Source organism: Strigops habroptila, chromosome 4 (genome assembly GCF_004027225.2).
Source record: "Strigops habroptila isolate Jane chromosome 4, bStrHab1.2.pri, whole genome shotgun sequence".
Taxonomy (NCBI): Eukaryota; Metazoa; Chordata; class Aves; order Psittaciformes; family Psittacidae; genus Strigops; species Strigops habroptila.
In genome coordinates this window covers 22,079,173-22,105,225 of record NC_046358.1, presented here as the reverse complement: position 1 = coordinate 22,105,225, position 26,053 = coordinate 22,079,173, and the positions used below count along the sequence as shown (strand labels likewise).

The window sequence follows — 26,053 nt, the reverse complement described above, 5'->3', positions numbered from 1 at the left end:
ACCATGGGAGGTGGGGACCCACCAAGGAAGGAGCTTCTCCCTTACAGCTGACTTCATTTGAGGGAGAGGCTGAGTTTAAGCTAAGGTTGGCAGTCAGAAGCAGGGATTGTGGTGCAGATGTTTGTATGGGAAGGTGTTTATCTCACAGGAAGTCTTTGGAGGAAGCAAAGCTAACCTCTCAATATTTACATTTTAAAATCATATTAAGAGCAGAGCCAGTGATCTGCAAACTGCTTTATCCCTGGGAAGGTTGCTCTGCTGTTGCTTGTGGTGGCTTATCTTCGCAGTGTCTCCATCAAGATACACCCAGGGTTGGTGCATCTGGATGGAAGCACCAAGGCCCACATCAAGGTTGGAGCTGACGTGGGCCACTGAAGTCAGGCTGGAAACTCCAGTTCAGCTCATGGATTCAGACTGAGACAGGAACTCTGGTCACACACAGCCATCTATGTACCCTACTCCCCAGTGTCACTGGCCTAACTCCTCACTATGCTGGATATTGAACCACTACACAGAAAGATCTAATCACTAACCCAGGAACCAGCAATTCAAGGCCCAGATATCAAAACAAGATTTTCTCAGGCCTGTGATAATGATTGCTACCCACATCTATCTTCTTACTTTGAAATGTTATTCCCTTCTAAGCTAAAACACAGACCAGAAATATAGAGTACAGAGAAAGCTTCACCTTAAAACACGGCCTGGCAATCACTAATGTAAGTGATGCAATGCACTGTCTACCTTAATCCAGATTATGTGGGAGAGAATGTATTCATTGTCAACGAGCTACACAAGCCTATAAAACCCCAGGGAAAGAGTGCTTTATATTGCATGAGAACTCTAGCATGCTATAAAGCAGAAGGCACTCCTATGTTCAGTAGCTGAGCATGTAAAACTAAGGAAGGGTGTGGGAATCAGGAGAAGGCTGAGCAACATGAAAAGAACTAAGACTTTCATGTGTTTCTAGTTAGTATGGAGGTATTTTTAAGGGTCCTGTTAGAAGTCTCTGAGCAGTACTTTGTCTTCAGAAAATGTTTGGAAACTACCCCTGAATGAGGTCTCTTCTGGAAGTTTCAGGTCAAGTAGCTGTTATATACCTCCTCCTCCAGTTGAATACCTCCCCTCCAGTTGCCAATCTTGATAATTCAGAGAAGAGTTTCCATCTGAGTCCTTTCTGCCTGTTGAGGTTTCGGAAGATCACAGGATCAGAATGGCCACAGGAAAGGATCTGGGGGTTGGAGGCTTTTCAAGCACCCATGTAAGTAAGTGGTACCTCAGGATGCCTGGCTGGGCAGGAACCATCTGTCACCTCCATTCACATGGGGCAGCGGGCACAGCTCCAGGGCACAACTGGAGTGGTCATTGTCTTGGGGGGCTGTTTGGCAGTTGGCACAGCCTTGATCAGTGAATCAGAGATGGTGGCAACCAGCCGCGGCTGGCATGTGGAGCCATGGCGCAGCAAATACATGCTCTCGCCCTAGCTGCAGGCAGGCCAAAGGCAGAAGCCAGCGGTGTGAGTCCTGCACTTGACGTGTGAGATCAGACAGGCCCAGGCTTATGCAGGATCATATGCTGAGCATGAGCCAACTGCGTGATGCTGTTGCAAGGAAGATGTTCTTGGCCGTATGTATAGGACTGTAATATGAGAGGCAATTATGCCATGTTACTAATTGCTAATGACTCCCCAACCGTAGTCCTGTGTCCATTTTTGGGAATAGTACTTCAAGAAATAGGCCCACAGTGAGCATCTATGGGAAAGCCACCTCAGCAACAGGAATTTAAATAACCTGTGATGTTATTCCGTCATGGAATACTGAAGCTGTTTTTGTGCTTAATCCATAAAAGCAAATGCTAAAAGAGGAGCTGAGGAAACAGCTATTTTCTGTGAATAATAAGGGGTTAGTTATTTATTACTAATGATTGCCTAATAACTCTCCAGATTCATGAGGATAGAGTAAGAAGGAAAACAAAAAATCAGTATTATTTAAATCTTTAGATGAAGAGTCAAGCTGCTAGGAAGAACTTGCTAGCTATAGAAGTAGTAAAGACCTAGGACAGACTACCTGCAGAGGATGTGGATTCTTTGAGAAGGTCGCACAAATATTTGTCACTCATGATCTGTTGATATTAATCCTCTCTTAATGCAAAAGTTTTCATGAGATGATCTCCTTAGGCCTCTCCCAAGCTGACTCTGTGACATAGTGTCTACCAAACATCTGCTTTCTGCGCTTTTTGCCTGTAAGAATTTAACAGAACTTTATAGCTACTCTAAAGTGGATGGCACATTTATTTCCAAAGAAGATTAAGTAAATAGAAATATGTGACATGTACTAGCATATCCAGAGAAGACTTGAGAATGAAGACACTCAAGGACTTAAAGGTATCTTTGGGATAATCAAGTCAAGGCAACATGTCATATAGCTTCCTTCAGAAATTGTCTCCTCTTTTACAGCATGGCTAATTTCTACCCATTTGTATTTCTACCCACACCATCCATTAGCTTAAGTAATTGCTTTTTCATCTTTGATACTTACTCTACTATTTAGAGAGAGCAATCTTATGTTTTTTTCTCAGCTTTCATTTTTAGGGGCTACAAAACTGAGCTATTTTAATGCCTTCCACTAAAGCAGGTCCTTCATTCTTCTGGTCTGTTTTGCACCTCTTGTAGTCATTAAGCTTCCCCGAGTGCAAATGATCAAAAGTTCCTATGATGTTTCAAAAGGGGTTTCCCTACTGCTCTATGCAGTGAGAAAAATGCTTCCTGTTCTGTACTGGAGATATCATCTCTGGTGCATTGTAGGAACATCTTCATCTTCTTTACGGCCATACTATAGGGATAGCTGTGTGGAAATACTCAGAAAGCTCTCCATGAGGTAGTGCCAAAACTGAAAACAATACTGCAGTGACCACACAGAATTTCCACATGAAGTTGTATGCAGCTTCTGCGTCAAGACCAATTTGGCTTGTGTTAAATATAACTATTGCATCTGCTAGTCTTCAGTCATATAGCATCATCCTATATTGCATCATCCCATAGTAAGCAAGTGGGAATGCAATTGCATCATGAAATGGTGGATGTGCTGGTGTGTGGCTGGTCTTTGTATCATATGATTAGAAATTGCATGGTTACTTAAAGTCCAGACCTTTTCCATGCTCAGGTGTTTGAGATGCTCTTCAGCTGACTGTGCTGAACAGCTTTCTGAATTTATAGATTTATAGGAATGCAGCCTTATGAGCTGAGATCAAAACCAAATTTCCCTTGTGTTGACTCAACTGCTGATTATTTCCTATTACCAACTCTTCAATGATCCCCTAACTGCTTAGCAAAACCTGTCTAAAACATAGTCATCTTTGACTATTATCATCCTTGATTATTTGGACTCACTGGCTGGTGCCCTGGCCTCAACCTGCTGTCTGAGTTCCCAAGCTCAACCTCAGACCTGCCTTATCACCAGACTTGTCTGGTGACCTGGACTCCTGGCAGAGTGTGGATATTGCCACTGGATCTGCCCTGCCCTGCCCTGCTGTTACACTCTCTCCTGGCACCCTATCCTGTTCTCCATCTTGTCCCCTAACTCCTTCCATCGATTGAGTATATCAGCAATATTGGTATTTTTTAGTCAGCTTGTTGGCTGTTCTACCCTCTCATGTTTTCTTATTTGTTGTTACAACCTCAGAATGTACTTTTTTTCTGTACAAGGAATGAAGCTCCTAAAAATCCTCCCAGCTGCCTTGTGTCTTAAACAGTTTCTTCACAACTACCAGAGCCTTGGTCCCAGTGATCCTTGACATAGCAGCTCATATGGAGTGCATGTGTTTTTTCAGGGTCTCCAGGTCTGACCAAGCGAGTAAAATTGATTTTGGCCAGAGAACGCAACTAACAAATGCATCCTGAATGTAATCTGTAAGGTTTCCACCAGGACAGAGAAATAACTCAGCCATTGGTGAACTGTTAGAAACTGTCCACAAAAGAATTACTTACTTGGGAAGCAGCTTGAGCTTAGGAAAAACAAGATGGGCCAGAAACAGAAATGATGAAATTTGCCACAAAACTGAATTAAAGGGTTATAATGAAAGATAGATAGAGACAAAATACAATAGCTATGTAGAAATAAAAGAGACAATAAATTGGCTTCTGCTCTGAGAACAGGGATGCTGAGAAATGCTGCAAAGCACTGAGTTGGAATGAGGCTGTTCTCAGGCTTCCCAAAACAGCTGCTGGCTTCACTGCATTTCAGTAATCTTTGGGTTTTTTTAAGATTATTTGCCATCATTGCTATAAATGTACTCAAACTTTTCAGAGAGCCATCTTACAACTAGTATTCTACAGACTCCCAGTGACCCCTGGCATACTCTAAGCTCCCAAAAGGAAACCGTTGTCAGAAGATTTTAATTTGCATGTGTATTTTTTTGAGTTTATAATTTGAAGAAGGTTGGAAACCACAGCACACACACCATATGAATGTTTGCTTATGTATATATGATCAGTAAGATGTTTTGTAGGTTATGAGATATTTTTCATAGGAAATTAGTACTCCTAGTACTCCATGTACCCCTAACAATTCAAATTTGAAAGCACATCTAAACACATAGCAACGTAAATCACCCTTCCACACTAAGTGCACTCTTCACAAGCAGTCTCCTGTTTTAACTGATGATTTCAAAGACCTTTGTCATGAATTGGGGTGGAGTCTCCCTGGGGAAGCTTTTATTCTAGTTCAGATACTATTGCACTTGCCTAAAAAATCTCATACTTCCAGCCAAGTGAAATGATCAGTGATAGCTTCTGGTCTAAAAGCCACTCCCATGTGGTTCCTTCAAACACCACCACACGTACTGCTGATGCAAACAAAGCTAGTAAAGTTTGAAAATGTTTTCAGTCCCTTTCTGCAGGTCATTCAGAATTATTAATTGCTAGAATATTCAAACAAGCAAAGCAAGGTGGGCATGAAGGTGGTGCCACAAAGAAATCACTGAAAATACATAATTCTGTTTTTTACAGTTGCACTGCTACAGATGTGATACTCATCTTTTTAGACTTCCCTTAAACAATGCATCAAACAAGGTACTTGTACGGACTCCTAGTTCAGGTTGGAAGTATCTAGCCTTAGATACACTTGGAACTGGAAAAACTCCTGAAAAAAATAAAAAAAATACTACTATGAATTTCCTTACGATTCAGAAAGTAGACATTTTCAAAGGAGCTCAGCCTGTTTGGGTGTATTTGCTTGGTAGCCAAGCAAAACAGGAGCTGAGAGGCAATTCAGCTGTGGTCTATAAATATACTCTAGACTACACACTAGGGGAGAAAAAAAGCTTCTCATAAATATGGTTATGCTGCAAATTAGAAGGTAACTCAATCCTAACAGCAACAATGCTTTGGAGCAACTTTACACTGGAGGAATGAGGCAAAGCCATTTTAAGTGGTGGCTTGATTAACTGCAAGGATGATCTTATGTTTGTCTGTGACAAGAAATGACAGCGTGCATGGGTCTATGGATGGGCTCCTTTTCAAAACGTGGCCTTACTTGTCATAGTGGGAACTTTGGGAAGCTGAGTATTCTGGAAAATCTGGCTTTTACTAGATGTCTGAAAGTGAGGAGAGGCCATTCATTAATATTCATAGTCAACAGAGCTCTTCAAACCTCCTTTTCATGTGGTATTATTATGAAGCACCCTAAAGTAGGAAATAGGCATTTGATCATAGGCTGATTTGAATAAAACAATGTTACAAAGATTTATTTTTTTTTAACTAAGAAATTTAGCCAAAAAAGATCTCTTACACAGACTTGCTACCAGTTTTTATACTATCCCTTCGAATTACCAGTTTGTTAGAGGATATAACCTTTATGTTGCACACTATCTTCTGCAAGCCAGGCTGATATTCCAATAGCATGCTAGGAGTTGCCATGACCAGAGATTTCAGAGAGAACGAGGGTAATTATGGCATTCCTGGAGATAGGCAGCATTATCTTGCCCAAGGGCACACCAAGGTAACCCCCATCAGCTAGGGGTTGGATAGTGCCCAGGAGGAGCACTTCAGGTGACTTAGGGTGGAAAACAATGTTGATCTGCAGGGTGTAGGCTGGGTATAACTGCAACAAGGCAAAAGGGAGCTTTGCTTTGCTTGCTTTTCTTATGCTGTGAAACTAAAAGAAGCCAGTCAACCAACCACCTGACAACTTTAGTAGTTTTTTTGCTTTGTTTTCCTCCAGCCTTCCTTTTTTCACTGCTTCTTTGGGGTATTCACTTGGCTTATAGAATTCTTGGTGGTCACAATCACAGATTGGGGTTTGGGTATATCTGTTCTGGAGTTGATACAATTAGGGAGCTAAGTAAGACAGGGCCTTATTAAGGACATTGGACTGCATCACTGTGTTTCTTCTCTCATGAGATACTTCTGATTAGCTGCCTGAAATACAGGTTTCACAAGGAACTCCTGTGGCACAGAAATTTGTCTGGCAGTACTAATTGAGAAGAAATGGCCCAATTAAGAAACTCATTGTACTTTTCCATTTCTAATGGCAAAATCTGCTACGATTTATGTCCTGTAGGAAGAGTTTTCAAATTTTGAAAGGGTCCTCATTATTTTTGAAGTGACAAGCAGAGCAACACATGCATTCATCTGTTTGGAAGTCCCCAGCACCAAATGCTGTAGAAAGAAAGGATAAGCAAAGCCTTCAACAAAAGCACACCTCATCCTCAGCTTCTTCAGTTTATGACCAGCTTTCAAATGATATCTATATGACTACTAATATAACTGAAAGCATCATTTACATAATTGTTTCAGGTAGCAAACCAGAATGATATCCAGGCCAGCCAACAACTAGTACATGCCCCACCCAGGGGCTCAGGAAAAGCTTTAAACAAAATTTCTCAGCTTCATCTAAAACAGAAAGCCTGACAGTATTTCAGGGAATATCCCCCCAAGAATCCACCTTCTCAGTGAAAACTCATAAGCAACAGGGGAACAGGCACAGAGTGCACTCAAAACACCAGCTCTGATCATCTGGTCATGTCTCTGCTAGCAATTTCCTCTAGCAGGAATGTTTTCCCAGATCCTTCTGTTTCAATGTCTCCTGCTGGCAGCCAGCTTAAGCCCCCAGGCCTTCGCCATGAGTTCAGTACTAAAGTCCTTCTACTCCTTCAAGTTCTCAGCTGAGAATTCTCCAAAGGAGAGGATACACCTATAAGGAAATAAAGAGTTTTTCCAGTTAAACCATTTCAGGCACCAAAATCTGCCTGTCCCAAACACACATAGCAAAATCCTTAGCAAGGCAAATTCTCTCCTTTGACGAGTAAACAGCTGATCAAGACAAACAGGTCAGCATCTAGCTGAGCAACATCTAGGGCCATTGCCCAGATGATTTACAGGTCTTTGAATAATATATTTACTTCAAATAAGCCCTACTGTTAAAAGGGAGAAGAAGATACAGTGAACTTGTTACCTATAGGAACACTCCACTTCTATAAACCTTATTCTTATCTGATGTCTTCTATGAAGTAAAACTTTTCCAGGTTGTGTACAGTGCTTCAACATGATCCCTTGTGCTTTGTATTGCATGAATATTTACTATATAACACAGAAGAGCAAATGAAAGCAACCGGTTTATTTTCTGTACATGATTCACTTGTATTGCCTTCACGATAGTCCATTACTAAAGCAGCAAATTCTCGTCTCTGTAGGAGTTGGTAGTGCCACCTTCTTTCCCTTCAGAGATTTAACTAATGACCGGCTGCTACTGAAAATCTTAACATTTGCTCTCCAATGCATGGCTGCATGACCCACCCATTCATTTTGCAGTAGCTCTGGCCCACATGTCCTTCTACAATCCAATTCGGCTCATTAAACCCACAGAACGCTTCCTCCTCCACTTTTGTTAAGTTTGTTTTCTCCCATTTTATCGGATTCAATCATCTCGTAGGAGTTGGCCAAGCAGCAGAAACCGCACAAAGCCAGCAGCTTTCCGGGCAGAAATAGAATGTCTGATTTCCATCAGCAGTGAGCTAGTAACTTGGCTCAGTGCACCCCAAGAAAACATACTGAGCCATCGAACAATCATGTGAACACGCCTCATCTACACAGTTTAAAGGCAGATTAGCTTACCTCCTACTAAAGATTCTTTAATCCACATTGATTTTGGACATGAAGAGAATTTATACCAACAGTTTTGCAAGCTCATCTGTTAAGGCAGCAGCCTTCAACAGAAAAGTGGCAGCACCTTGAAACAGCCACAAGCATTTTTGCAGTGATCATCCAACTGAAAGCCAGGAGTACGCAAAGCTATCGCTGAGGAAGGAACACGACCAATGACTGATGTAATGATTGTAACGCAAGGTTGAATTCAGAGAAAACCAAAAAGGCATCAGATTTAGCAAGTAGAGTTACAAGTGGTTTCCACACAAAGAACTTTATTTTCATAAATACAGCAGTGGAAAAGCAAACTTTTAAAGAAGGAGGGGAAAAAAATAACTTTATGTCCATATGTTTAATAAAAACACTTTCTCCAAGACAAAAATCATTTACATTCTTATAACTCACATTCAAAAATAAAGGCAGCAGGGCATAACATTCAAATGAATAACTAGTAAAAGGTAATAATGTATTTTTATTAATAATCAATATAACACTGCAATATTTAATCTTGAATTTGTATATACAAATGCCATATCCTACACAGCAATAAATCAAGATATACACACCATAAGGAGCACGTTCACTAACTCCTGTTAAATTGAAAAAGTAGGAATCATACTTAACAAAAAACTCCTCCAAGCTGGTAACAGAAAACCCACTTTGAGCAGTAAACAAAAAAATAAACACTGAAATAACTCAAGAAAACTAATTTAAAAAGAAAAAAAATCATGAAATAGGAATAATGATACAGGATTACCTCTCCCCCAAATAGCCAATTACTTATTTTGCTCTAAGGTAGGTAACATAGCACACAGAAAAGTTACCGTATTTCGCTAGAGTAGTAAAATGCAGGCTCCTGCAATTTGGTCCATTTGCATTTTGCTGATTATTTTAGCCTGCCATATCAGCAAGGAAAGTTGTGCCCCTCAATCTTTGGATAAAAACCAGAGAAATTACATTCTTCAGCACAAAAGCAAGATTTTGAGAAATGTGTGCATTATTTTTTTTTGTTAAGCATACTTAGTTTATTACTTTCATTCATGCAAAAGCTGTGAATTAATCCCATTCCAGATGCGGATTTTACCTTAAAATTTAAATAGCCAATTTATAAGATCAGAGGACAATGGAAAAAAGCTTAATCCACATAATATCTTGGTACTGAACTCTAACTCAGACAAAATTGCACTCATCTCACACATTTGCCTTGTGAGAGACACAGGTGTAATAATTCATTCAGAAAAGCTAAAAGACAAAAATGTAAAATAGAACAGATGAAAACTATACTTACTCATTTTTACCTAAGAGGTTCGAACATTTATAAAGCTACATGTAACCTCCAAAGAACATGGACACTAAATTGTTAAACAAACTACAAGTAACCACTGCAGACCTGACAGTAATACTAAAGAAAAAATGGGATAATATCATTATGCTATCAAATTCTTGTATTTCCTAAAAATCTAAGTGCAAATCAGAAGTTACAGTTCAAATGTGTAGAAAGCTTGAAATGAGTATTCAGGTATATAACATTATTCTGTTTTAGTCACATAATATATAAATATATTGGAATTTTAACTAGGGGAAAATGTATCTTTTTTTGAGGTAAGGAGAGAGAAATTTAACAGCGTTGTATCTCTGAAGGAGCGCAGTGTCCTGGGTCACTCACTGAAGCAAATGGTTACAGGAAGGTGCTGCCCTGCAGCAGAGCAGGGGCTTGCAATGGACAGGGGCATTCAGTGGGGTTTTCCTGAGCCAGGGAACCCCAGAGGAGCACTGAGACCCACTGGCTCATGAGAGATGGGCCAGGAGTAACGGCTCCCCCAACTCCCACAAAGGGCAGCCCCAGGGAGTGTGGTGACCAGAGCGTGGCACAGCAGTTCATGCATTCCAGAGGCGGTCTGCGCAGGTCAGGGCACACGTCCTACCTGACCCTCAAGGCAGAGTGGTGGGCACACGTCGGAAAGCATAAGCGGCAGCCCCAGTTGGGGGACCTGCACCATCTACACTGGTCGGTGGTGACTGAAGCCTTCACTAACAGGGAGCAGCTGCAGGAACAGGCTGCAGTGCAGACCTTGGTCTGCAAGAGGTGCCTAGTGCTGGGGCAGGAACAGGCAGCAGGCCAGACTTGGACCTGCTCAGGCAAGTCCAGAGGAGGACACAGAGATGATCAGAGGGATGGAGCACCTCTCCTATGAAGACAAACTGAGACAGATAGGGTTATTCAGCCTGGAGAAGAGATGGCTCCAGGGACACCTTCTAGCAGCCTTTCAGTACCTAAAGGGGGCCTACAAGAAAGCTGGAGAGGGACCTTTTCTGAAGGCATGCAGTGACAGGACAAGGGGGAATGGCTTTAAGCTGACAGAGGGGAGATTTAGATTAGATATTAGGAAGAAATTTTTCACTACGAGGGTGGTGAGACACTGGAACAGGTTGCCCAGAGAAGTTGTAGATGCCCCAATCCTGGAAGTGCTCAAGGCCAGGGGGGATGGGGCTTTGAGCAATCTGGTCTAGTGAAAGGTGTCCCTGCCCATGGCAGGGGGGTGAAACCAGATGATCCTGAAGGTCCCTTCCAACCCAAACCAGTCTGTGATCCTCCAACAAACATTCTGTGATTGCCTAATTGTGCCTTAGGCACCGTACTCAATTGAAAAAAATACGCCAGTTTTGGTAAGTAAATTGGCAAAGCAATCCCCTGTACAATCACAAACAGAATATATTTACACTCTGACATTACACAGCCTCAAAAACTAGATGATCTCAAAGCCTATTATGGAGCAAACATATTCTCTCCTTCTTGTAAGCACCTGCCTGAAGTCCCCCACCTCCACATCAATGCATTCATTTTTAAGCAGAATCCGTATTTCCCAAATTTGATACTCATTTTCAGGACTCCATAGAACAAGTGTCATCTATCATATTATGTTACGTTGACATACATTATAGTATAATAATATTTATGTGAGAAATCCAGTTTGCAAAGATTACAAATGTACCAAGCTGCCAGTAAACAGTTCCTCTATCTACATATGACGGTGCAAGTTAGCAGTGTCATAAAGGCACTTGTCTCTCACAGACAGTATTGTCTTCTCTAATCAGTCAAAAATAGATCTAAAAATATTTATTTTAGCATCCGAAATGTTTTTTACACCTTAAAGTGGTGCAAATCATCATCTATAGATAATTAATTCAACACCAAAGACATAAGTGCAAAGTATCCATAATTAAATATATCTTTATAATTAATTCATTTTAATGCCATGCTCTCAAAAAAATGCCAAAAAACATGCAATAGTAGAAATTTGATTGGCACTAGCAGCCACAAATGAAAAGGTAGGTGCATACTATAGTATAAGCAAGCTTATTTACAAAGTTACTAAAACAATTAAGTACTGCGTTGCAAGGAGAGGCATTTGACCTAAGTCTTTTCCAAGACATGCTTAAAGCCACACCTGACCAGTATGAAACATGTAACATGCATTTACATCATTAAAGACATCTTTATAGCTATCTAATTTTACAAAAATAATTCCAAAAATGTTCATTCACTATAAAGTGAATTGTTCGGGTTTTCATCGAATGTGAAAAGACAAGTCCAAACCAGAGCTAACAACAGAGTTGAAAAAGACACCTAAGCAGCCACTATACAAAATTCAGTGCAGTTTTCAGATTACCAGTGTGCAAGTTGCCAGTATGTACAGATGGCAGTGTGAAATCCTTGAAATCCAACTTGTCTGGTCAGAACATATGTACAGATTTTCCTCTCCAAGTCTCAGTAACTTAAAGCAATAATTTGAAAGTTTCCAACAACAAAAGACCTGTTTTTCCAAATCAAAGGGCTCAGGTATTAAAAAAAATAGACATAATTGGCTTTGCCTATGTAAATGCTAATTGGCAGTTGGCATTATAGCTCCATTAGCTGAGAAATCTAAACACCCAGAAAGGTGTGAGGGATGGAATAAATCAAGTACAACCCAAAAGCTAGCAGGTTTTTTGCCCTTTGCACATTAAGAGTATACCCAGACTGCTGTGAAGTTGCTGGATGGAGCCTCATGCTTGAATACCAATTTCCACGCCCAGTCTTCTGTAAATAATTTTGCTAGTACCATACCATAAGGAAGTTTCTGCATCTTTGAAAAATCTGCATCCACTGCACATTGCACAAGGTTATTAAAACAAAAACAGGAGGAAAAAACCAAGCCATTTCATCAAGTATTAAGCTATTCCTTCAGAGAATCACACTTTCTTTACTTATAGCAATGACCAGAATTGCTGATGGTGTACTGACAGTTGCCATGGCAAGTGGGTGACTGCGTGGGATAGCAGACATATAGCCAAGTCAACTGCTTATGCAATCTTCGTGATATAAGCAAGCACAGAACACACCACTTGTATTATGTGCTGCCTATGAAATGTATAAAGTGCCAAAGGAAAAAACGTTCCTCTATGTCAGGCCACGGCTATTTCAGTATTCCCATTCATCCGTTTTCATGTCCAGGTAGTAAAGAATGTTCTGCGCAAGCTTTACCGCTTGCTTTCTGGCGGTCTTGCACCGCTCGTCACCTTGGGGATCAACAGCATCAAGCGCTAGAAGTTGTTTTGTAAGAAGTTCTTCCAATCTCATGTAATTCTTATCTGTTCTGTTTCCATCAAATGAAATCACCTCCTGCTGAATTTGAGACAAGTTTCCAAGAACAGTCCAAACTGCTTTATGAGACTGATGTTCAGCAGCAGTTTGCTCAGAATACATTTTCCTTTTTTCAAGCGCTTCCTTCAGATCAATATACGTTATAAGAGTTTGAACTTCTATTACTGCTCTTCTCCTGGCTTCTCTAATACAGGGGTTTTTTCCTGGACTCACCTCATCCAAGCGGGCAATTAATCCCTGCAATTCTGCTTTGGATCCCAAATACAAATCAGAAGCATTCTCTGGTTTTAGAAGTAAAGAATTAATTTCCTTCATTTTCTTGCGGATCTCTTCTATTTTTAGAATGGACTGATTTTGTGCCAAATCATAAGCCTGAGTAGAATCTGCTTCTTCTTCCAAGTCCAGATATTTCTGCAATTTATTGATCTCTTCTACGACTTCCTTTCTGTAATTTCTGATTTCTGTGTGTCCACATACATCTAAAGCATCCAAATCAGCAATAAGGCCTGTAAGCACACAGGATAGATGCCTGCAGGTATCATTACTACTCACCCCCATTAGAAGCGCAATGAGAGTTCCTCTTGCTTTGTTCACATCACACATTACAGAGTTAATTTTGGAGACAGAAGGATGTGCATCATTAGAGAGTGGCAGGGACAGCTGTTGCTTCACACCGCTTTCTATGATCTCCTGAACAGCACATACTTTGGTCAGAGTGCGGTACCTTGCTTTGCGTAAAGAAACTTTCCCTCCAGTTTTCACCTGGGTAAGCCTCAGTACAATGTCCTGAATACCTTCTTCAAATTCATCACTTATACAGTTACCTCCTTTGTAAAAAGGTGTAATCTCACGTTCCACAAGTGACTGTGCCTCCTTAAATATAGCCTCTATCTCCAGTCTGCGCGGATGGTTTGCATTTTGTTCCAGCTCCTTAAGCAGCCTCTCTATTTCCTGAGCAGCTCGCTTTCTGGCTTGCTGAATATCGCCCTTTCCTTCGGTGTCTACAGAATCTATTTCAAAAAGCTGTTTGGTAAGGCTCCTTTCTAGTTTCTTGTAATCTCGGTCAGTAGACAGACCACTGAAGACAACCACTTGCTGTTCAATCTCTTTGACTTCTTTCTGTATTTCATGCAACCGTTTTATGGATGGGTGTTGGTTACCCATATCCATTCTCTTCTTTTGTCCAGTTTCAGATGAACTACAAGGAAAGTGAGAACAAGACTTGCGATTAATAAAGTGCTATGCAAGCACACATAACTTTCACAGCATCCTGAAGCACTTCAGCATTACAGCTACTTTAAATATCACTAGCACTAGGAATAAACCATTTGGGCGGTATTTCATAGCCATTCCTCTCGTTTCACACCTCTTCCTCCTGCTCGGGCCTCACAGGTGATGCTTTAGTTACCACAGGACCAGCTCTTACCGTTTACCCACAGCCTCCAGCCCTCCCCTCTCTACCTGCTCTGCAGCCGAGGGCATCGCGGAGCAAACCGGACACCCGCAGCCCGGGGGAAAACCAGCGGCAGAACCCGTGCGCGCTGCGGCTGCCCCAGCCCCAGCTCCAGCGCAGGGCTGCCTTCCCCCGCACAGGCCCCACAGCCGGCGCTCCCCCCGAGCACTCGGCGGCCTCCGCCCCCAGGCCCAGGCCCCTTCGCGGCGTTGGGGCCCGACGAAGCGGGGAGAGGAGATAACAGCGCCCCGCCGCGTCGCGTCGCCTCCGCCCGTAACGCTTCCCCCGGCCCGCGCCCCGTGCCGCCGCCTCACCCGCCGGTCGTCGCGGCCGAAGATCCCAGTGCCCGGCCCGGCGCTGCGCCACGGGCCGAGCGGCAGCGCACCCCGCGAGCCCCGCCCCGCGGCCCGGCGGCGGCGGAGGGGGCGGGCACGGTGCGGCCGAGGGACGCGGCCCCCTCCCCAGCACCGCCCCGCCTTTGCGATATCGCCGTAAAGCGCCAGGCGCCGGCAGGAGCCGGGCGATGGCGGCGGCGCGGGTGCTGCGGGGTGGGCGCTGTTGCCGCCGCCGCCGCCTCCTCTCCTCGTCGGCCGGCGGCCGCCCCACGGTTGAGCGCGGGGAGCGGCAGGAGAGCGCGGTAAATCCGGGCGGGACGGGGGGGTGAGGGCAGCTCCTGCGTCCTGGACCCGGCCTGCCCCGAGGCGGTGCGGGAGGCCTCGAGGTGTCCCGGCGCTGCGGAGCCCTGAGGGAGCTCTCAGCGTCTCTGGGCAGGTGCGCCCCGTTAAAAGGCCCCTGTTCCCCGCGGCCTCTCGTCGTTTATGTACTTTCCAACGCTCCCTGTGTTTGCAAGTACCGCGCGGGCGGGGCGCGGAGGCACATGGGGAGTAAAGCGCTTGTACGAACGGGCGGTAAGCTACGAGCTGCTGGACCCGGGTCCTCCGAGACCCAGCCTCAAAACTTACACGCTGGTGTATGCTCACAAGGGTGCGTGAAGAAAACAGCGCTTAGGAGGACCTACATACTCGCTAGTTCTTGCCATCAAATAATTTAACGAGGTGGAATATCAGTAAAAAAACGAAAAAAAAACCCAGCCCCAAACCCCCAAAACTGCTGGGTTTAAAAAAAAGTGTTGGAAAAGAGTCAAAGATACCTTCTCAGTAGTGCACTTACAAATAAAAGTAGATTTTAGGTGTATCACATTGTTTTCAGTTAAGGTAGATGAATGTGCATAGTTTCTGAACTTGTCATGCTTACATGTTTTAAGGTTGTGTAGAGTTTTGGAATTTATTTCGTATCAGGATGTTCTTTAAAACTCAGCCAAACCAGTCATAACGAGTTCTGCCTGTGTTTTCCAGGGCTTGGGTTTCAGCCCCCCCGCGCACTCCCGTAATGACTGGATCGGCCCCCCCGACAAGCACTCCAACCTGCGTCCGGTCATCTTCTACGTGCCCCCCGAAGAGTCCCCCCTGGAGCGGCGGCTGCGGGAGGCGCGGCAGGAGGCCCAGGCCTGCGACCAGCGCTTCTGGGCCCGGCACAACCGCGCCTTCTGCCAGGTGAGCGGCGCCGCTTGGCTCCTGCCTGCTGCCCGACCGCACTCGGGGTGGTGTCAGAGGGGTAGGGTGCTGTTCTGCCCGCTGTCAGTGGCTGGTAATTGCTACTGCTTCTTCTAATGCACACGGTGTCTTAGTGGAAATTACTGTTTTTTCATGCATTTCTTTAAACTGATGTACAATACTGAAGAACCTGTGTATTCTGTTGCTGTTTAGTGGCGTATAATGGTATTTGCCTTTTTCCTATCTTGCACTTGTATGGAGTTTTAGCCGCACTACATGCAAGACCTGTCTATGACTGGACCAGCTGCTGAAAATGATTCTTGAAGCTCATCTTGCTCTGTCATAAGTGAGAGAAATTAGGTATAATCACCAAGAATAAATGAGGGAATTGCCCTGTTTCAGTGTCAGGGTACCCCCAACAAGGCTAAAAGTGGGGACTTTTCAGTCATGATCTGTCTTCTTTCCTAATTGCAGCATTGCTTAGGAGACACTGAATTTTGTGGGAAGAACAGTAACGGTTCAGTAATTCACCATCATTTGTGGCAATCTTTGATCATCATATCCTCCTAAAACTTGCAGAGGTCTCAGAGAAAAAACAAAGCTTAGTTTGGTTTTTTTTTTAATTCTGTATAACTGCTTTTTAGGTTTGACAAACTTACATACAAATATTTATTCTGTTTCTATCTAAGTAACTTCATATTTTTTAAGGCTGCATGTTTTCCTTCATGCAGAAATTCTCAGTTATACAGCACATCTTATAGTTTGTCTTAGAAACTGAAGGTTTGGATCCTGTCAAGCAATGCTGAAGCTCAGCTGTAACTTTACTCCACAAATAGGTTGTATATGTTTCAGTAGAAGACTTGCAGGAATTAATTGATGCATGCAGAAAGCAGGATCTAGGTGACAAACTCACTGGATTCAGGCAAATGTTTTGTTGGTGTTTCCAGTATAATGAGTATTGCTTATTATTTCAGAGGGTGTTAAGCACTACACTGCTGTGTGATTAAAAACAATGGTTAACTTCAAGGACTGAGTACATCAGATTCTAATGTGGAAAAACATGTTTTAGGAAAAAGAAGAATTTATTTATTCACGACTGAAAGCCAAGGGTCTGGAAATGAGAGATGAAACAGGTTGGTGAGATCTTTGTTTATAGTTCAGGATGCATTCTGAATTCTGTTCAACTTTTCATTTCGTTAGTGTATGCTTTTTGTGTTCTGTCACAAGTAAATCTTGAGGGTAGGACTCGGAAATGTTTTCAGGAGCATGGTAAAGAAGGGAGGAGCTCCTCAGAGATGTGCATGTGGGGGTCAGATCATCTCTTGCACTGTTCTTCCCCTAAGTCCTTCCCGCAGCTGGAGAGAATGCACTGAAATCCTGGCCGAGTAATATAATCATCCTGTAGTCTAAGGAGAAAAGGGCCTTTTTCCTTTCCCAGTTCCTAAGCCAGTGAGCTAGCTGAGCTAAACAAACAGAGCATTTGCCTCAAGTGCATGTTATGGTTGGGTGGATAAATTCACATTCTTTGGCTTCAGGTCCACAGCGTATACAGTGAACACAATATTTTTCCTCAAGGGAGACTAAGACATCTTCAGAGGAGACAGCAGCTGGTATCAGCTTGTCTCTGCCTGACCACAGTTGCTGTAAAATAGTTGCCTCTGAAATTCATTACGTAAAACCGAAAAAGGATGCCTTCATAATAACAGCGAATTGGGCATTGTGGTATGAGGTTGAACATCTTATTAATAGAATAATGATCTGTTTGAGTTTAGTAAAGCATCTGCTCTGACGTTCTGTATATCACAGACCATTATTTTTCCTCTTCTGTTTGTATCCTGGTGACCAGTGTGTGGTTGAGAAATAATTTTAATTAAGTTCCGTGTTGTTTCAAAGACTTTTATATTGCCATTTAGGGTTTGGTTTTGTTTGGTTGGTTTGTTTTGGGGTATTTTTGTTGTTGGGGTTTTTTTAATTTATTTGTTGTTGGGTTTTGTTTGTTTTATATATATATATACACACCATAGAAATAAAAGAAAAACTAGTAAGCATCTACATCCCTTAGAAATTAAATTATATTGGCTGCATGTGTTGATTAACCCTGTTCCATAATACAGCTCTGTGTGCATATAGAAATAAGACTAATAACAATATATATGAACAGTTGGAACAAGACTTTATTTTTTGTGTAAGTGAATCTATAATCAGTTCTGCTGATACCAGTACAAAGAAACAAATTCATTATAGGTGTTAAGTAGTCAGCCTTCAAACAGTCTTAGAATAAATTTATCCCCATTTATCCCATAGTATGTTAATCCATAGTAATACATCAGATTTGTGAATAATGACAAATAGGACTGATCAATAATTTACATTTCTATGATCAGTCTCAGGAGCTTTAAAATACATTTTGGAACAGTAACAAGTTGAATATCACAATTCTACCTCCCTCATAATTTCCATGTCCCCTGGGACACTCAAATTTGACCCTCATCTTAGAAACATTGAAAGTGCCAGGAAGCTTTTATAGAAATTACCTGGTAGAGTCGAGAATATCTGCTGGTTCTCAGCATTCCACATTTGTGCTGTGGCCACAGGTTTTCCTTTTATGTTCCGTGGAGAGAATCCATCTCCTTTCATGTCCTGCTTATTAGTGGCATATTCAAAGTCATCTTTTCTACTTGCTTCTTCACAGAATAATTGTCTGCTATATGGTTAATAAATCTGACATCTTGGAACATATATTCTTTGATATAAGTTACTTTGAAATTTATCAACAGCAACAGAAAAAATGAACATCTGAAAATATGTCAGTTGTAGATAGTGTTCTTTCTATATTTATTGACTTGCTTTAGGAGGGAAATTGAAGTTACTAAGTGCTCTTACTGGTGCTGTTTAGACTTCAGCCCTGTGAGAGATTAATTTTACTCAAAGGTAGATACTGCTAGATCTATGGATTTTTTCATAGGGGTCCACTAGTTCCCTAAATAATCTAAGACCTGGTAAACATAATCACTTTCAAGTAATAAGGGTTTAAAAGTTACACCAGCTGCAAGATGATCAGTATTTTTAATCTGCTGTGTCCCCCAGATTAAGTTTTAAGAAGTTGGAAGATAAAAGTGTATTAACTTGCTCAGGGTTACACAGGAAGGTTGTAGGAATAAGGAGTCAGATCTAGATCTCCTGCATCTGAAGCCAGTGTTTTAATCCACAGAATTGTCTTGATATTGTTATGCTAAAACTTATTTTCAGGTAAAAAAGCAACACTGAATGCAGAAGAAATGGCTGACTTTTACAAGGACTTTCTAAGTAAAAATTTTAGAAAGCATATGCAGTATAACAGGTATGTAGAAGGTATTTATGTTGACTATTACACATTACAGTCTAAGTGAAAGGCATAAGATCAAATTTGAACATTTTTTTCCCGTAATTGGTAAAGCAGCACCTAAAACCATCATCTTAGAAAATTAGGTTTTTAAATGCTATCATTAGCATTTGTCAGAAATTTGCATTATCATTTGAGTTCTGCTGCTGCTTATTGCTGATTTAGTGGAGAGATGAGTCTCTTATCCGAGATTCAGAGAGATGATCAGGCACTCTTTTATGGGTCTTTGCATGTTGCTAATTGAAACTGACAAATATGCAAATAAAACAGTTGAAATTTCTGTATAACAGATTCTAGTTGACTGTTAAATAAGGACTAGTAAATGGGATTAATCTCAATGGAAAATTGTTTAATGAGAGTAGTACTTAGTACTCTTGGGTTTATTATTTTGCAAGCATATAGAAAAAGAAAAGTGATTAGCCTTGAGTTTGAGGTTTCTTGTGTGGCAAAGCATTAGTAAAATGATCTCCTGAACTCATCCAGTTTAGAACTCAGCTGCAGCTGGGTAAGCCCACATCTGCCATGCCTCTTTACATCTCCTGCATTGTTTCTGCAGCAGTAGTTGATAAACTGGGTAGGGGATCTGAAACGACTGAAAAATGACTTGCAAACACATGTACCCTACAAGTAGCTGTGCACAGTCGGTAGAGAGCTAGAAATAAGGAAGGAATGGGAAGCTGGAGGAGAATAGCACTTAATCCAGCTACAGTAGCACTGCCCGCTGAATGTGAAACCACAACTTCAATTTCTTTTTGGATTGAAAGATTTTTGGGCTTAAATGTGTTAAGTGTAACTGGTTTCTTAATGGTATAATGCTAGTGACAATTCTACCACTACTATAATTGACATATAATAATAAATTGTGGTTTAAGATTCTTGGTATGTATTGTGCATATACCATAACATACTCTACTGTAAGAACAATTTTAATGCAAATCTTGTCTTGCCCATGGGGAGAGGGGGCGGGCAGGAAAACCTCACCATAAACCTAAGCAACAGCATGAAAAGACGGAAAGTAAAAGATTATTTTTAGTAAGAGGATTATTGTTCAAATTGCCTATAACTGGTAAGTGAGAAAGCAAATTGTCTTAGAACTGGTCACCAGATACCATTGCTGTAGTGACATTGGGATAGTGTCCCATTTTCATGGTGAGAGAGTTGAGGTTTTGTGCCTACACATGCCCTTCCCTGTTGCTGCCTTGTATAATCGGGTAGTGTCAGCTGCATCATTGTAGTTTCAAAGCGGAACTGCACAGCGCTGAAAGCAGTGAGCTTTTTACAGGCACTCTGATTCTGAGGAGTCATATTTATAAAAATCTGTTTATGCATTCAGCTGTATGTTCTTTTGCAGAGTTGCCAGCTGGCCCGAAAACTGTGGCTGCTGAAGTGTTGCAACTTCTAAGATCTAGTTAAAATTGAAGCAATGACTGTACATACACACAATGAATATTTAGTTCAGGGTTCTTAGACTGGAAATACGGTCTAGTAGGAGGATACAGGACATGAGATCTGAAAGAGAAAGAGTTCCAATGTTAGCATGATATTTTGATTTAACATGATATTTTGATTTAACATGACATTTGAGGGGATAGCTCAGTGCTGCTTGTCAGCACGATTCTGGTTACTATCCTTACCTGAGACGTTAGTATCTCAGGTTTATGTTAGATCTGTACATACAAGATTCCCACAGAGATCTCAAGAAAAGACCTAAATTCCAGTGTTTAATATTCCCTGCTAGTTCTACAGTAAACATATTCTATTGCTTCTTGTGCAGCACTTTACAAAATGAGGGAGGGACCCTTGTTAGAAACTAGAACAAAATTGTGATATTAGTTTAGTTTCTAACGGGGGCTAGAATTTGAAGCAAGTTCTCAGTTTAAAAAGGACTGATACAAACTATCCTATCTATATCTTGAATTGGTTCCAGAAGCCATGCGTGCTTCATAAAAGCTATGTAAGGATAGAAAGACTTTGGCAGTATTAAAGGCATAATCTTTAAAAGGTACTGCATTAGAAACATAATGTGTCCTGTACTGGGTTATACAATTACTCTTTGAAGTGTGATTCTATTTTATTTTTCTCACTCTTGTAGGTAACCAACTACACCCTTTCCAACACACACATCTTCATACATGCACTAACAAATCTTACCCATAGCAGAGTGCTGGCAGGAGATTCTCCTAGATGGCTTTACTTCTGAAACATTGCAGGTGCTAATTTCAAATACAGTTTGTCATAAAACTGCCCATCCCTTAACTTGTTTACAGTTAAGCTTTCAATGGTTGTAGCCCTATAGTCCACATCCATCTGTTCATGGCTGCAGATGTTCACTTAGACCTTTTCATAGATTATTTAACTCTCATTAGGCAGGAAAAGTTCCGCCACAAAGAACTGAAAATGTAGGTCATCACTGAGGATCACTTTGTCAATGCCAAAAGATATTTTAATATAATTGTGTACCTTTCTCCCATTCTTGTTCTATGTGCTGATGATTTTCCTGGCTTTGGAATCCTAGAGATTGGTATAAACGTAACTTTACTATCACATTCCTCATGGCACAAGTAGCACTGGCAAGAGCTCTGAGGTGGCTTCGTTGGAAAAAGAAAAATGTTGGAAATTAATCATAGCTCCATGAAGAATGCAGCACTAGCTAGGCCTGCTATAAACTTGTTGTTTATAGTCATGTTCAGAATCTGAATGACTCATGTAATAATTGCTTGAATCTGTTAAATTATGTAAATAAAAGTTGCTATTGGTCTTAATTTATAATCAGTATGTTGATTTCCTTTATCTTTTATTCCAAGAATATCTATAATATTTCCCAACCAAAATACAACTATTAAAGTTGTATTATTAAAACTATTAAAAGCTGTTCCTTGTTTACATTAAATGGAATGGATCACAACTGTCACATTTTTACCACAGTCGTAACTCTGAAATAACGTGTGATTCGGTATGCTGGATCTGCACTCGGGTCAGAGAGTGACATCTCCACCTACCTCATTAGTATATAAAGACAGAAATGCCTCATTTGCAGCAGTTGTCTGTGTGGGGCAGTAGCTTTCTGTAAGTAATACAACATGGCTGAAGTGGCAAGTACGATTTGTGAGTATACATACAATCAATCTAGGATAATCCTCTTTTCAGTGTGATTATTGTCTAGTTTTAATAAAGATTTAAGATATGTTTTCATATAAATTACTAATGCAATAGGGTCTTCGTAGATCATTTCGTTTTAATTAAAAGCAATGTGCCTCCCTTGAACAAGAGTTCCTCTAACCTGTGATTGGTAAAAATTTTAGTTACTAAGCAGTGGAACAGATGCATTGTCAGTCACTAAATCCTGGTAGGAAAGGAAACTGATAGTTGGCTGTATGGAGAAGAACAACATTAGTACTAATACACACGGCTTTCTACTGGTTCATTTCTTTTAAAAAATGTGCTATTCTCACCAATTTCTCAGAGACACTCAAAACAACTCACTTGAGGGTGATTTTTCTGACCTCCAGGTACATAACATCAACCAGAAGGAGGCTAGTTTAAGTGAAGTCTTAAAATGTTGTGCCATATATGTCTAATTTAAAATAAGTTTCATTCCTCGGTATGTTTTCTTTGTTCATTTATACAGTTAAATGATTTTTTTGGATGTAGTACCTACTAAGAGGATTCTGTTAAAAAGAATGTGTGCTGTCAGATGAAGCATGTTTTCCTAAAGCTATGCTGTGGGGAAGGCTCTGCTTTTGGAAACGTCAGCTCCATAGCCATTGACCTGTTTTTCGTATCTAAACATGACATGATTTATTCACAGGCTCTTTCAGCTGGAGCAAAAAGCTTTGCCAGTATCGACTGTAATAATTCCTTTGCAAGATGAAATAAATATTAATGATACGGTAGCACTGTTTTGTACCATCATTGGAGCTAAAATGGTCACTGAACTGTGTTTTTAACTGTTGTTTTATCAGTAGATGAAAACAGTCATTAATAATGTTTGCTGAGGTGATAACCAACACTTCTAGGAAAATATCTGTGAATGTTATTTACTGCATTGGTAGTGTAAAAGTTGTATATTTATTTAAAAAGTTACAAAATGCCATATTTAGGGAAAAAATATTTTTAAGATAGACTACTGTGGGTATGTAACGTAATTCTTCAGGCCTTTACATTAAATTGTATCTTACAGTATGCGAGCTTTGACCACCATGCAAACGTACACTTTAATGACTAGTTCTGTTGTAAAAGAGTGATTGGGTAATACAAGAAAATATCCCTGAAAGGCAGCAGCCAGAACCCCAGTGGACTGGTGGTTGATAGCCTATGTTCTGACAGTCTATGTGCAAGATCTCTACAGTAGTTTCACATATGCTTTAAGAGGGTAGAGGTCAATCAAAAGAAGGATTTGCATCTTCCAAGTTGCTCACTCTTATTAACACAGACATTTTGTGTCTGCCTGCTGAACCAGATCAGGAAAATGTTTCACTACTAGAACTAATCCAAGGAAAAAAGTGTTAGATGTCAGTTGAATTAATATACCTCATCATGCAGATCTGAGTGTTCTACTGTTGGCAGGGGGGGGATGTGGGAATTCAAATGGAAGGTTTGGATTGTGCTTCAGTTACTTCACAGTTAAAAACTCTTTTTTGAACGTATAATTTTAGTGTTGGTCACCCAAAACCAGTATAGTTGGCATGTGATGGATCACACTAGGATTCTGCTCTGAACTGTTCGTAGGTAAAGTTCATGCCTTTATGGCACTGCCTTCATAGAATCATTCAGATTGGAAAAGTCCTTTAAGATCACTGACTAACCGTTAACCCAGCACTGCCAAGTCCACCACTGAACCCTATCTAGATGTCCTTTCAATACCTCCAGGGATGGTGACTCCACCACTTCCGTGGGCAGCCTGTTGCAATGCTCGACAACCATTTTGAAGAAATGTTTCCTGATATCCAATCTAAACCTCCCCTGGCGCAGCTTGAGGCCGTTACCTCTTGTCTATCACTTGATGCTTGGGAGAAGAGACCTACCCCCAGCTTGCTACAACCTCCTGTCAGGCACTTAAAGAGAGGGATCAGGTCTCACCTCAGGTTCCTTTTCTCCAGGCTAAACAACCTCAGTTCCCTCTGCTGCTTCTCATAAGACTTGTGCTCTAGACCCTTCACCAGCTTTGTTGCCCTTCTCTGGACACGTTCCAGCACCTCAATATCTTTCTGGTAGTGGGACCCAAAACTGAACATGGTATTTGAAGGCGGCCTCACCAGTGCCAAGTGCAAGGTAACAGCCACTTCCCTGTTCCTACTGTGCGCGCTATTTCTGATACAGGCTGGATGCTATTGGCCGCCTTGGCCACCTGGGCACACTACTGGCTCATACTCTGCAGTCAGCATTGCTTGGGTTGTTTTGACACCAGTGTAGGACTTGGCACTGAGCCTTGTTGAGCTTCATACAACTGGCCTCAGCCCGTCGATCCAGCCTGTCCAGATCCCTCTGCAGAACCTTCCTGTCCTCCAGCAGATCAACACTTCCAGTGAACTTGGTGTCGTCCACAAATTTACTGAGGGTGCACTCAATCCCCTCATCCAGATTGTCAATAAAGGTATTAAACAACACTGGCCCTAATACTGAGCCCTGGGAAACACCACTTGTGACTGACTGCCAACTGGATTTAACTCCATTCACCACCACTCTTTGGGCTTGGCCATCCAGCTGGTTTTTTAGCCAGTAAAGTGTACACCCATCCAAGCCATGAGCAGCCAGTTTTTCTGGGAGAATGCTGTGGGAAATGGTGTCAAAGGCTTTACTAAAGTCTAGATAGACAATAACCACAGCCTTTCAGTCATCCACTAGGTGGGTCACCGTGCCACAGAAGGAGATCAGGTGAGTCAAGCAAGACCTGCCTTTCATAAACCCATGCTGACTGGGCCTAATCACCTGCTTGTCCTGTACATGCTGCGTGATGATCTGCTCCATAACCTCCCTCAGCACCGAGGTCATGCTGACAGGCCTGTAGTTTCCTGGATCCTCCTTCCAGCCCTTCTTGTAGATGTGCGTGCCATTTGCTAACCTCCAGTCCAGTGGGACCTCTACTCTTAGTCAGGGGATAAATAATTAATGCTGATAAATGTTGGAAAGTGGCTCAGTGAGCACTTCCACCAGCTCCCTCAGTACCCTTGTGTGGATCCCATCTGGCTCCATACATTTAAGTGTGTGTATCTAAGTGGTGTAGCAGGTCACTGACCATTTCCCCTTGGATTATGGGGTCTTCATGCTGCTCCCCATCCCTGTCTTCCAGCTCAGGGGGCTGGGTACATGGAGAACAACTGGTCTCACTATTGAATTTTGAGGCAAAGAAGGCAGTAAGTACCTCAGCCTTTTCCTCATCCTTTGTCACTACGTTTCCCCCTGCATCCAATAAAGGATAGGGGTTCTCCTTGGCCCTCATTTTGCTGGTAACATATTTCTAGAAACATTTTTTATTGTCTTTTACAGCATAGCCAGATGAAGTTCTAGTTTGGCTTTGGCACTTCTGATTTTCTCCCTGCATAATCTCACAACATCCCTGTAGTCCTCCAGAGTTGCCTGCCCCTTCTTCCAAAGGTCATAAACCCTCCCACTATGTCTAAGATGGCCTGCAACCATCCCATCACCCTCAAGTCCTTCTCTGTTCACAAACAACAGATCCAGTGGTGTGCCTTCCATAGCTGGCTTCCTCACCAGCTGTGTCAGGAAGTTATCTTCCACACTCTCCAGGAACCTCTTGGGACTGTTTCCTCTCTGCTATATTGTATTTCTAGCAGACATCTGGTAAGTTGAAGTCCCCCAAGAGAACAAGGGCAAGCGATTGTGAGACTTATCCCAGCTGCTTATAGAATATTCCGTCTGCCTC

At 41.8% G+C, this 26,053-nt stretch overlaps 2 protein-coding genes and 1 long non-coding RNA gene across 5 annotated transcripts; 2 read left to right on the top strand and 1 right to left on the bottom strand.

Moving 5' to 3' along the window:
- Window positions 1–277: 277 nt before the first annotated feature.
- LOC115606678 lies at window positions 278–1,591 on the top strand. Its single transcript, XR_003990964.1, has 2 exons — window positions 278–311; window positions 352–1,591. It is a non-coding gene; the product is annotated as an uncharacterized LOC115606678 (long non-coding RNA).
- Window positions 1,592–9,060: 7,469 nt separating this feature from the next.
- BAG5 (BAG cochaperone 5) lies at window positions 9,061–14,670 on the bottom strand. Its single transcript, XM_030482599.1, has 2 exons — window positions 14,550–14,670; window positions 9,061–13,980 (listed from the first exon to the last, which is right to left on the bottom strand). Exon 2 carries the CDS (start codon window positions 13,950–13,952, stop codon window positions 12,600–12,602), a length of 1,353 nt encoding a protein of 450 aa, XP_030338459.1. The 5' UTR covers window positions 13,953–13,980; window positions 14,550–14,670; the 3' UTR covers window positions 9,061–12,599.
- On the top strand, window positions 14,553–22,560 carry LOC115606533 (cytochrome c oxidase assembly factor 8). Of its 3 annotated transcripts, none has more exons than XM_030482607.1 (5): window positions 14,553–14,872; window positions 15,591–15,788; window positions 16,858–16,921; window positions 19,038–19,128; window positions 21,686–22,560. In XM_030482607.1, the coding sequence occupies exons 1-5, from the start codon at window positions 14,759–14,761 to the stop codon at window positions 21,789–21,791; spliced, it is 573 nt and encodes a 190-aa protein (XP_030338467.1). In that variant the 5' UTR covers window positions 14,553–14,758; the 3' UTR covers window positions 21,792–22,560. The 3 variants fall into 3 exon arrangements, 2 of the variants coding, with proteins under 2 accessions (XP_030338467.1, XP_030338468.1); XR_003990925.1 differs by having other exon boundaries at window positions 14,705–14,872; window positions 16,763–16,921; XM_030482608.1 differs by lacking the exons at window positions 19,038–19,128; window positions 21,686–22,560 and adding an exon at window positions 17,016–17,663 and having other exon boundaries at window positions 14,710–14,872.
- Window positions 22,561–26,053: the final 3,493 nt, after the last annotated feature.